The 13,820-nt window shown below is 37.1% G+C and overlaps 1 protein-coding gene across 1 annotated transcript in view; it reads right to left on the minus strand.

The window, feature by feature from the left end:
• UBE2R2 (ubiquitin conjugating enzyme E2 R2) overlaps positions 1-13,820 on the minus strand; it is a 120,050-nt gene that overhangs the window by 11,840 nt on the left and 94,390 nt on the right. Inside the window, exon 3 of the mRNA XM_021064700.1 lies at positions 5,888-5,985. Coding sequence (XP_020920359.1) covers positions 5,888-5,985 — 98 coding nt within the window. The remainder of the gene's footprint in view (positions 1-5,887; positions 5,986-13,820) is intronic.

Raw genomic sequence — 13,820 nt, forward strand, 5'->3', positions numbered from 1 at the left:
GATTACATGGAACTAAGAAACAAAAAGGTCCAAGAAGGTAACTAATGATTTCCAATGCAAATACATTTTTAAAGTCATGGAATAAGATCAGAGGGGTAATCTGAAAATAACCAGGTTCTGATTGTAAAGCTTCTAAACCAAAAAGCATAAAAGCAGGGAAGATGATCCCTGAGGCAAAGTCCAGGGAATGCATTTAAATTGGGAGTCAGGCAACCTGAGGACCTAGAGAAAGAGGGGAAAAAAAATGAGGCTGGTACCCAAAATGGCCAAAGTAGTTTTAGACAGCATTTTAATATGGAAAAAATTTCCTGCCTCTAAATGGATTAAATGAGAAATAGGGAGTTCCCATAGTGGCTCAGTGGTTAATGAATCTGACTGGGAACCATGAGGTTTCAGGTTTGATCCCTGGACTTGCTCAGTAGGTTAAGGATCCGGTGTTGCCGTGAGCTGTGGTGTAGGTTGCAGACGCGGCTCGGATCCCGCGTTGCTGTGGCTCTGGCATAGGCCAGTGGCTACAGCTCCGATTCAACCCCTAGCCTGGGAACCTCCATATGCCGCGGGAGCGGCCCAAGAAATAGCAACAACAACAACAGCAGCAAAAGACAAAAGACAAAAAAAAAGACAAAAAAAAAAAAATAAAGAAACAATAATATTTAAAAGTTAAAAGATGGGGAGTATGCGTAAGTAAAGTTGAAGGTACAAATAATCAGGTAACAATTATTTGTGGGGATATGAGGGTATGAAGAAGTGGAAATACACTAATTTTGCTAATAATCATAAAAGCTCCTATGTAAAGCAATGGTTTCAAAACTAATATAAACATGCCCCTGGAGGTTTATGAAGTATCCTATCAGTTCTCTTTTCTAAACTCCCTTTCCACAATTGCCCTTTACAAGAAATGCATACCTCCCACACACTCCTATAGTGCATTGCCCAGTAGTGATGAAACATCAGAAGTACAAAACAAAAAGAAATTTACACACAGAGCTGACTGTTTTTCTTGTTTTAAAAACAAAGGAGTATTTTGCTATGTGGCTGAGTATAATAATTCAGATATATAAAGACTAGGGTTACTGGAATTTTATTTTTATTAAAATGAATTCACTAATTTCACCCTATTATTATTAAGAAATGCATCATCTCTGAGGGAGAGTCCATTAAAGTAGAAAGTATAAGGAATACATGGTGATTCCTTATTTCATAGGCATAATAAAGTTATGGCAAGTCTCTATGCATGATCTGAGAATTACTCAGAGGCATGTTTATCAAGATGAAGTATATCAATGCATTTATTTGAATTAAAAAGAGGGGTCACTTTTTTCTGATTAAAAATATATACTGGCAAGATGTGCTGAAATCCAAAATATATCTATTTTCTCAATCCTTTCTAAGTACACTGGATGGAACAAAAGTACCTAAAGAAATGAGTGAGCATAATCTATAGTCATCTGCTATGTTCTAAATAGACTTTTTGGTATACACTTCCCAGTAAGTGAGAAGCAAATATATAACTTGGTTATTACAGGTTAAAAACTCCTTGTGCACATTAGGAAGCTTCCAATTTGTTTTTGTTTTTGTTTTAGGGCTGCACCCATGGCATGTGGAGGTTCCCTGGCTAGGGGTCCAATCACAGTTGTAGCTGCTGGCCTATGCCACAGCCATGGCAACGCTGGATTCTTAACCCACTGAGCGAGGCCAGGGATCGAACCTGCATCTTTGTCGATACTAGTAAGATTCATTTACACTGAGCTATGATGGGAACTCCCCAATTCTCTATTCTTGACAAAAGTGGAGATTCTAATCAAGTTACTACCTTCCGGACCATTAAAATGATTAAAAATGACTGAATTAATAAAAGGGGGAGAGTAGATTAATCTTCCGTGCAGAAGAACTTGAAATAATTTATACAGGTATCAGCCCCAAGGGAGTATAGTGCCCCATTCCTTTAGTGTGGGCTGCACCTATGACTTTCCTTCTTTCCAAAGAAAACAGAATGGAAAGGTTTTTGGAAAGGAATAACTTTACAGTGGAGAAGCCCTAAAAAAAGTCTCAGCCAGGCGATGAATGTGAACATCAGGAGTGTCATACTGACCGTATGCACCCTTGATACAACATGATGAAAATGTATTTTACCTGCATGTGTTCCTCCCTAGTACTCATAACTCTGATATAATAAGCAGAAAAAACAGAAAAATTCCAGTTGGAGGGCATGCTACAAAAACACCTGATCAGTACTCCTAAAAATTGTCAAGGTCATCTAAAAAAATAGGCAAGTCCAAAAAACTGTCACAGCTGCCTGAGAAGAAATGCCTACTAAATATAATATGTTATCTTTCATACATGAAGACCCCTAGAGCAGAAAAATGACATCAGGTAAAAACTAAGGAAAGGTATGAACATTACTAAATAATAATGTATTAATACTGGTTCACTAATTGTAATAAATAAAGCACACTAATGTCAGATGTTAATAAAAGAGAAAACTGGCAGGTGTGGGAATAATGGGATCTATCTGTACTTTCTTCACAATTTTTCTGAAAATCTAATTTTGAAAGTTATTTAAAAAAGAAAACAAAACACATTCATGAAGTTCCCTAGTGGCTCAGTGGTGTAAGGATCTGGTGTTGTCACTGTTGTGGCTCGGGTCCCTGCTATATTCAATCCCTGGCCTGGGAACTTCATCATGCCACAGGTGTGGCCAAAAAAAAAAACAAAACAAAACACATATTCATGACAAAACTACAATGAGAAGACCATGTCCCCCCACTGGGGTGGCTATAATAAAAAACATCCAAACTAGCAAGTGTTAACAAGATGTGGAGAAACTGGAATTCTCACACACTGCTGGTGGGACTGTACTATTTAGTGCAGCCATGTTGGACAGTCTGTCGGTTCCTCAGAAAGTTAAACAGCAAGTTACCATATGACCCAGCAATTCCATTTCCAGGTATGTGTCCAAGAAAATGAAACTATACAATACACATAAAGACTTGTACACAATGTTCACAGTAGCATTATTCATAATAGCCAGAAAGTGGAAAAACCCAAATGTTCATCCACTGGTGAGTAGATAAACTGTAGTATAGGCATTCAATGAAATATTATTCAGGAAAAAGAAATATATGAAGGAATAAAAACACTGATATATGCTTCAATAAGGATAAACCTTGGAAACATTATTCTAAATTAAATCCAGTCAAAAAATACTACATATTATGACTCTATTCATATGTAATGTTCATAATAGGTAAATCCATACAGACAGGATTTACCTGGCAGTTTCCTAAGGCTATGGGTACCTGGAGAGGATACAAAGGTTGAGGGGGTAATGGAATATAAATGCTAATAGTTTCTTTAGGGGTTGTCAAAATGTTCTAAAATGTGGTGATAGTTGTACAACTCTGAGTATATTAAAAAACAAAGAATTATTTCATGTATCTATCTACCTACCTATCCTTCTTTCTTATAGTTGCTATCTGTCTTTCTGTGCATCCTTCTTTCCTTTCTTATAGCCACACCTGCAGTATATGGAAGTTCCTAGGCTTCGAATCAGAGCTGTAGCTGCTGGCCTGCGCCACAGCAACACTGGATCTCTGCTACATTTGTGACCTACATCACAGCTTGCGGCGATGGTGGATCCTTAACCCACTGAGTGAGGCCAGAGAATGAACCCGTATTTGCTGAACTACAAGGAGAACTCCTGAACTATGTATTTTAAATGGGAGAATTGTATGGTATGGTAATTATATATTCATAAAATTATATTTTTAGAAGACCGACAACAGATTACAATGTGATTTGTGCCAAATACTCCAAAGGAATTAAAAAGATTTTGTTACACTGCCCTAAAAATTTTATTCCATTGGCATCACATGTAAAGTTTCTTAATCCCTGCATCTAATATATATATATATATAATATATCCTTGTGTGTCCATATGTGTATCTATACATATGCACACAAGAATATACGTATTAGTATAGTCATATTATTCACATACATGTATATGTATGTATATAAAATTGAAGCTATATTCTGCCTCATTCTAGCAATATAACAATTATTCAGGGATACATGGACTGAGGACAATTATCTATCAGATTAAAAATGCATTTCTAATAATTACTAAATGTAAAAAGAACATATCAAAAGTATAATATACTTGTATTTTTAATCAACTGTATATTAATAAAATAATTCAATATAGAAATATGTTTAACTAGAGCCTTATCACAAGCAATTAAAGACCATTTACAGGGTTTGTTGTGGAAACTATTGTAAGTAATAATATATGGTAATACTAATATAATAATCAAACACAAACATTTCAAGTATTAGAATAAAACTCAAGGGAGTTCCCATTGTGGCTTAGCAATAATGAACCCAACTACAATCCATGAGGATGCGGGTTCGATCCCTGACCTCACTCAGTGGGTTAAGGATCTGCCGTGAGCTGTGGTGTGGCCATGAGCTGTAGTGTAGGTCGCAGACTTGGCTTGGATCCCACATTGCTATGGCTGTGGTGTAGGCCAGCAGCTGAAGCTCAGCTTCAACCCCTAGCCTGAGAATTTCCACATGCTGCAGGTATGGCCCTTAAAAAAAGAAAAAAATAAACAAATAAAACTCAGAAGGGAGGGGGAGTTCCCGTTGTGGCTCAGTGGTTAACGAATCCGACTAGGAATCATGAGGTTGCGGGTTCGATCCCTGGCCTTGCTCAGTGGGTTAAGGATCCGGCGTTGCCGTGAGCTGCAGCACAGGTTGCAGACGCAGCTCAGATCCTGAGTTGCTGTGGCTCTGGCATAGGCCAGCAGCTATGGCTCCGATTCGACCCCTAGCCTGGGAACCTCCATATGCCTCGGGAGTGGCCAAAGAAATGGCAAAAAGACAAAAAGACAAAAAAAAAAAAAAACTCAGAAGGGAAAATATAATGGCAATGTGAATGTAAAGAAAAAAATGTATTTTTAAATTTAATTTTGTGATGTAGAACAATGCACTTAAAAACATACAACTGGAGTTCCCGTTGTGGCGCAGCAGAAACAAATTTGACTAGGAACCATGAGGTTGAGGGTTCAATCCCTGGCTGATCACTGAGTTAAGGATCTGGCGTTTGCCATGAGCTGTGGTGTAGACTGCAGATGCAGCTTGGATCTGATGTTGCTGTTGCTGTGGCTGTAGCTGTGGCGTAGGCCGGCAGCTGTAGCTCTGATTTGACTCCTAGCCTGGGAACCTCCATGTGCCACAAGTTGCAGCCCGAAAAAGCAGAAAAAAACAAAACAAAACCAAAAACATGTAACAGAGTACTTGGTTTTTCGAAATTCTTTTAACGGTTGTGTAACTAACTCCTGCACATATAGACTACTACTGAAGAAACAGACGATTAAATATCCATCCATCTATGATAGATCGATCTAGATGAGTAATCAAAGGAAATCATGAAAAATATATAAGCCTTCCAAATCATAAGAAACATCCACATTTATAAAAACAACGAAGAAAAAAACAAAAGATAATGACAGCTCTATTAAAATGTATTATTCAAAGTCAAATTTTAGTTTGCAGAGACTAAGACTTTTCAGTGAAGAGTAATAATACTCCTAGGATAAGGAAGCAACCAATCCAGACATGAAGTCATGAAATCCAAAGCAGCAAGACAGAACTTAGATGATATAAGAATTCAGAGTAGAAAATTCTTCCATAGTAAACACAGAGAAATGAGTAACATATGCATTATTACCCTCCAAATACAATTCTTTAAAATCATGTACTAAACCTCTAGCAGAAGACAAAACAACCAAACACAGAAAGGATTCTTTTGTACTTATTAAAAGATAATATCCAATCTTATGAGCCACCTAAAAACCTGATTATTCCTTATGTAATTCCTTACCTGACATTTTGAGTAGGATTCCACCTTTCAGAGGGCAGTTCTCCACTCTGTGGGTCATCTACCGGCGGATGAAGAATTGAAATGCATACATCTCCATTCTACGAGACACGAATATCACATTTAGTAAAATACTAAAAAAATGAGAGTAAAAAGTATCAGTTCTGCTAAAATTTATTTTATTCCTAGAAAATTTGTTTTCTTAGCATTAGAGAGAAAAATACTGCTTTTTCTATATGTTTGGAATCAATGACAAAGAAGAATTAAACATTTTTATATTATAAATATTCATTTTGACCAATCTCCAAAATACAACTCTTAATTAAGAAAAAAAAGACTGGAGTTTCTACTGTGGCACAACAGGATCAGCGGTGTCTTGGGAGCACTGGGACATAGGTTTGATCCCTGGACCAGCATAGTGGGTTAAGGATCCAGTGTTGCTGCAGCTGTGGGTCACAACAGTGGCTAAGATCTGAACCCTGGCCCGGAAACTCCAAATGCCTTGGGGCAGCCAAAGATTAAAAAAAAACACAAAAAAACCCACTATGTCAATAGCATCATCCTTGTAAAAATAAATCATTTTAAAAAGAAATAGACAAATACGATAAATCATAACTCTCAATATATGGATAGAACTCACCACTATGATTATAATATTGTGGTTTATAAATTTAAATTATAGGGCCTAACTCATAAGTTCATTTAGTTTAAGTCAAACACATATAGACTGTCTACCACAGGCAACAGAGATTGCTGGCAGAAAAGATTGAGAAAGATACACTCAGCTATCTCTGGGTCTAAAGTGAAATAAAAGATGCAAAATTTTTTTGAAAATTGGAGGTATAGCTATATAAAGTACAAAAATATTACAGATAAACCCAAACTTATATACACATACATACACAGAAAGAGGTAAAAGAATATTTTTAAAGGAGAATACAGTTTTAATAATCAGTATCAAATATTATATTCTAAAACTCAGCGTTATTAGAAACATGAGGAAACAAAAACGCACCACAGAAAGGAGAGAGAAACTAGGCATATTTGAAGAGGACACCTGGGAGGTGGTGTAGCAGAAAAACAAAAGGCTTAGTGGTGTGAGGAAGCTTTGAGATAGGCTTTCAGTAATGATTATAATTTTAATCTAAGGAAAATTTAGACATGAAAATGCCTAAAGAAATAAACCAACATTATAAATGTGCAGTTATATTTATTTTGTATTATTATACCAATTACCACAAACTTAGTGGCTTAAACACCACTCATTTGTTGCTTTATAATAAGTTTTGTAAGGTTCAAGTCTGATATTGCTCTCCAAAGAGCTTAAGTCAATGTGTGGGCAACAATGAATTCCTTCTTGGAGGCCCTAAGAAAGAATCCCTTTCCTTGCCCATTCTGGCTTCTAAAAGGCCACTCACATTCCTTTGTTCTTGGCCCCATTCCACTTACTCTCAAAGCAAACAATGTTGTATTTCTCTGAGCCGTTATTCCCAAGTCCCATCTCCTTCCTCACTCTCATTTTCTGCCCACTCTCTCTCTTCTACTTTAAAGGACCTTAGTGATTACACTGGCCCACCTGGATTATCCAGAAAAATCTCAGATGAAGGTCAACTGATAAGCAACCTTAATTCCTCTTTAACATGTAACCCATCATAGACTGCAGGGATAAGGGACCATTATTCTACCTACTGTAGTAGTGAAAAACCCAGTTTGAATCAAGAAAACAGAGCACAAAAATTAGGCCAGAGGAGTATGTTACTGTGTTCAGAGTTTAAAATGTGCTTAAGTAAAACTTTTGAGTAGTGAAATGACATAAATAGATTTGTATGCAGAAATGACATATTAAAAGATGGGCATCTAAACTTGACAAAGCAGGAGTTCCTGTTGTGGCACAGTGGAAACGAATCTAGGAACCATGAGGATGCAGGTTCAATCCCTGGCCTCACTCAGTGGATTACAGATCCGGCATTGCTGTGAGCTGTGTTGTAGGTTGCAGACGCAGCTCGGATCCCGCGTTGCTGTGGCTGTGGTGTAGGCCGGTGGCTACAGCTCCAATTAGACCCCTAGCCTGGGAACCTCCATATGCTGCAGGTGCAGCCCTAAAAAGACAAAAAAGATAAAAATAAAATAAAATAAAATAAAAAAATAAACTTGACGAAGTGTTCAACAAGCCCTAACACCGTCTCAAAATTAAAAACACCCGGAAAACTATAGTTACCTTCTATCTTAAAATTGTAGCTGTACAGAATTTTGTTTTGTTTTGTTTTTTGTTTTTTTGTCTTTTTGACTTTTCTAGGGCCGCTCCTAAGGCATATGGAGGTTCCCAGGCTGGGATCTAATCAGAGCTGTAGCCGCTGGCTACCCCACAAGCCAGTTGCCACAGCAACACAGGATCCAAGCTGCATCTGCAACCTACACCACAGCTCACGGCAACGCCGGATACTTAACCCACTGAGTAAGACCAGGGACTGAACCCGAAATCTCATGTTTCCTAGTTGGATGTGTTAACCACTGCACCACGACAGTAACTCCTATACAGTAGAAAATTGACAGAACACTGTAAACCAGATATAATGGAAAAAAATAAAAATCATTAAAAGAAGGAAAAAATTTAAAAAAATTATAAAGGCTACTTATAAAAAAACCCCACAGCTAACAACATACTCAATGGTGAGAGCTTTCCTGCTAAAATAAGAAATAAGACAAGGACACCCACTTTCACCACTGCTATTTAACACTGTCTTGGAAGTTCTAGCTAGAGCAATAAGAAAAGAAAAAGAAATTTAAAAGGTGTATGAATTGGGAGTTTCTGTTGTGGCGCAGGGGAAATGAATCCAACTAATAACCATGAGAATGAAGATTTGATCCCTGGCCCTGCTCAGTGCATTAAGAGTCCAGTGTTGCCATAAGCTGTAGCATAGGTCACGGATGCAGCTCAGATCCAGCACTGCTTTGGCCAGCAGCTGCAGCACTGACTTGACCCCCTAGCTAGGGAACTTCTGTATACACCAGGTGCAGCCAGAAAAAGGAAGGAAAAAAAAAAAAATCAGCCTCATTTTTATACACTGGTGATGAATAACATAAAAAATTAAGCAAACAATTGCATTTATAATGACTGGGGTTTTTGTTGTTGTTGTTGTTTTAAAGCTGCATCTGCAGCATATGGAAGTTTCCAAGCTAGAGGTCAAATTGGAGCTGCAGCTGCCACAGCAACACTGGATCCGAGTTGATACTATGCCACATCCACTGCAATACTGGATACGAGCTGCATCATTGACCTACACAGCAGCTTGTGGCAATGCTGGATCCTTAACCCACTGAGCAAGGCCGGGGTAGAACCCACATCCTTGTGGTCGGTCAGTCTGTCTTTTCTTAACCCAATGAGCAACAAGATCTCTTGTAATGACTTCTAAAAGAATAAAATATCTCTCCCAAGGCAATAGAAATAAAGGCAAAAACAAACCAATGGGACCTAATTAAACTGAAAGGCTTTTGCACAGCAAAGGAAACCATAAAAAAAAAAAAAACCAAAAAGATAACTTACAGAATGGGGGAAAATAGTTTCCAACAATGCAACTGATGCTTAATCTCTAAAATATACAAATAACTTATACAACTCAAAAGAAAAAAAACCCAACAACCCGATTGAAAAATGGACAAAAGAGCTGAACAAACATTTCTCCAAAGAAGATATACAGATGGCCAACAAGTACACGAAAAAATGCTCAACATCCCTGATTATTAGAGAAATGCATATGAAAACTACTATGAGGTACCACTTCACACCAGTCAGAATGGCTATCATTAATAAGTCCACAAATAACAAATGCTGGAGCATGTGTGGAGGAAAGGGAACCCTCCTGCACTGTTGGTGGGAATGAAAATTGGTACAACCACTATAGAAAACAGTATGGAGTTACCTTAGAAAACTATATATAGAACTACCATATGACTCAGCAATCCCACTCGTGGGCACATATCCAGACAAAACTTTCCATGAAAAAGACACATGCACCCATTATTCACAATAGCCAAGACAAGGAAACTACCTAAATGTGCACTGACAGATGACTGGATTAAGAAGATGTGGTATATATACAGCATGGAATACTACTCAGCCATAAAAAAGAACAAAATAATGCCATTTGCAGCAACATGGGTGGAACCAGAAACTCTCATACTAAGTGAAGTCAGTCAGAAAGAGAAAGACAAAAGCCATATGATATCACTTGTATCTGGAATTTAATACATGGCACAAATGAAACTTTCCACAGAAAAGAAAATCAAAGACATGGAGATTTGGTTGCCAAGGGGGAAGGGAAGGGAGTGGGATGGACTGGGAGCTTGGAGTTAATAGATGCAGACTATTGCCTTTGGAATGGATTAGCAATGAGATCCTGCTGTGTAGCACTGGGAACTATATCTAGTCACTCATGATAGAGCATGATAATGTGAGAAAAAAGAATGTATATATGTATGTGTGACTGAGTCACCTTGCTGTACAGTTAGAAAATTGACAGGACACTGTAAACTAGCTATAAAGGAAAACATAAAAATCATTATTAAATCTTTTTTTTTTAAAAAGAATAAAATATCTAGGAATAAATTTAAGCAAGGAGGTGAAAGCCCTGTTCACAGAAAACTACAAAACATCACTCAGAGTAATTAACAAAGACCTAAATAAATAGAAAAACAGTCTGTGTTCATGATGTAAGAAGACTTAATGTTGGCAATATTCCTCAATTTGATCTAGAGATTCAATACAACCCTAATCGAAATAATTAGTTCCCTTTTTTGCAGAAATTGACAGACCATTCCGAAAATTTATATGGAAATTTAAGGGACCCACAAAAGCCAAAATGATCTTGGAAAGAATAATAAAGTCAGAGGACTTGACTCTTGATTTCAAAACTTACAGTCAAGAAGACAGTTTAGGATTGGCATAATGATAGACTTACAGACCAAGGAAATAGATCCGAGAGTCCATAACCAGACCCATACATCCATGGCCAAGTGATTTTTGACAAGATCTTAAATCCATTCAAAGGGAAATGAACAGCCTCTTCAGCAAATTGTGCTAGAACAAATGGATTTCCAAAAACAAAAGAATGAAGTTGAACTCCCACCACATACCACTTACAAAATTAACTTAGAATGGAGCAAAGAGCTAAAATCTTAACCTCTTTTTTTTAAAAAAAAGGAGGGGTCTTGTTGGAGCTGGCAATGGAGTTTTAAGTTATGATATCAAAAGCAAGAGAAACAAAAAAAGGTAAACTGGACTTCACAAAAAAGAAAAACTTTTGTGCAAAAGACATAAAGTAAAAAACCCAAAAAACAAAAACAACTATGAATATGGGAGGAAATACGTGCAAGGCATTTATCTGATAAAAATTTATAGTGTCCATAATATATAAGGAACCCCTATGACTCAAAGACAAAAAGGCAGAGTTTCTCTTGTCGCACAACGGAAACGAATCCAACTGGGAACCATAGGGTTGAGGTTCGATCCCTGGCTGATCAGTGGGTTGGAGATCTGGCGCTGCCATGAGCTATGGTGTACATCGCAGACACGGCTCAGATTCCGTGTTGCTGTGGCTGTGGTGTAGGCCAGTAGCTGTAGCTCGGATTTGATCCCTAGGCCTGGGAACTTCCATATGCCTTGGGTGGGACTAAAAAATAAATGAATAAATGAATTAATTAATTAAAAATAATAGTCAAAGAACATGGACATTTCTCCAAGGAAGATAAATAAGTGGCCAATAAGCACATGAAAGGATGCATAACATCATTAGTGATTATGGAAATGGAAATCAAAATGACGAGTTATCTCATCATATCCTCTCAGAATAGCTAAAATTAGAAGTTCCCGTCCTGGCACAGTGGAAATGAATCGAATCTGACTAGGAACCATGAGGTTGCGGGTTCGATCCCTGGCCTCGCTCTGTGGGTTAAGGATCTGGCATGGCCGGTGGTTAGAGCTCTGATTAGACCCCTAGCCTTCGAACCTCCATATGTGGCAGGTGCGGCCCTAAAAAGCCAAAAAAAAAAAAAAAAGCTAAAATGAATATGAAAATGGAAAATAAGGATGGATGTGGAGAAACTGTAACCCTTAGACATTGCTGTTGGTGAAGTGGTTCACCTGCTATAGAATAGTTGGGTAGTTCCTCAAAAAGTAAAATACAGAACTACAATTTGACCCTTAAAACTCCATTCCTAGGTATACAACAAAAGAAGTAAAAAAAGTACTTACACAAGTAGATATATACATATGGTTACAGCAACACTATTCAAATATCCAAAATAAGAAAATGAAATAAGAAATGAAAAAGGAGCAATCTCAACAGATACTGCAGAAATACAAAAAATCGTAAGAGAATACTATGAACAATTATATGCCAACAAATCTGACAACCTAGAAGAAGTGGACAACTTTTTAGAGACATACAGCCCACCAAAACTGAATCAAGAAGAAACAGATCAAGTAAACAGATGGATCACTAGAAATGAAATTGAATATGTAATAAAAACACTCCCTACAAACAAAAGTCCAGGGCCAGATGGCTTCACAGGCAAATTCTACCAAACATACAAAAGAAGAACTTATACCCATCCTTCTTAAACTTCTCCAACAGGCTGAAGGAATAATCCCAAAGACATTCTACAAAGCCACCATCACCATAATACCAAAACCAGACAAAGATACTACCAAAAAAGAAAATTATAGGGCAATATCTTTGATAAATACAGACGCAAAAATTCTCAACAAAATTTTAGCCAACCAAATCCCACAACATATAAAAAAGATCATGCACCATGACCAAGTGGGATTCATCCCAACTTCACAAGGATGGTTCAACATATAATAATCAATGTCATACACCACATTAACAAAGCAAAGTAAAAAAGCCACATGATCATCTCAATAGATGCAGAAAAACATTTGACAAAATCCAACGTCCATTCATGATAAAAACTCTTACCAAAGTGGGTACTGAGGGAACATACCTTAACATAATCAACGACATTTATAACAAACCCACAGCCAATATAATACGCAAGAGGAGAAAAGCTGAAAGCCTTCCTGCTAAAATCTGGAACAAGACAAAGATGCCCATTCTTGTCACTTTCATTCAATACAGTATTGGAAGTCCTAGCCACAGCAATCAGACAAATGAAAGAAATAAAAGGTATCTAAATTGGAAGAGGTAAAATTGTCACTCTATGTAGATGACATGGTATTATATATATAGAAATAATACATTATTCTATATATATATAATAATAGAAAAGGAATATAAAAATACAATGCCTTTTAAAATCATACCCCAAAAATTAAATACCTAGGAATACACCTGACCAAGGAGGTGAAAGACTTATATGGTGGAGAACTATAAAACATTAATCAAGGAAATTAAAGAGGATTCAAAGAAATGGAAAGGTATTCCATGCTCCTGGACTGGAAGAATTATTATCATTAAAATGACCATAGTACCCAAAGCAATCTATAGATTCAGTGTAATCCCTATCAAATTACCCGTGACATTTTTTACAGAACTAGAACAAACAATACAAAAATTTATATGGAACCATAAAAGACCCAGAAGTGCCAAAGCAATCCTGAGGAACAAAAAACAAGCAGGAGGCTAACTCTCCCAGACTTCAGACAATATAACAAAGCTATAGTAATCAAGATGGTGTGGAACTGGTATACAAACAGACATACAGACCAATGGAACAGAATAGAGCCTAGAAATTAACCCAGGTACCTATGGTCAATTAATATTCAACAAAGGAAGCAAGAACATAAAATGGGAAAAAGTCTCTTCAGCAAGTGGTGCTGGGAAAAATGGACAGCCGCATATAAATCAATGAAACTAGAACATACCTTCACGCCATACACAAAAATAAACTCAAAATGGCTTAAAGACTTAAATGT

The sequence above is a fragment of the Sus scrofa genome, chromosome 10, assembly GCF_000003025.6.
Source record: "Sus scrofa isolate TJ Tabasco breed Duroc chromosome 10, Sscrofa11.1, whole genome shotgun sequence".
Taxonomy (NCBI): domain Eukaryota; kingdom Metazoa; phylum Chordata; class Mammalia; order Artiodactyla; family Suidae; genus Sus; species Sus scrofa.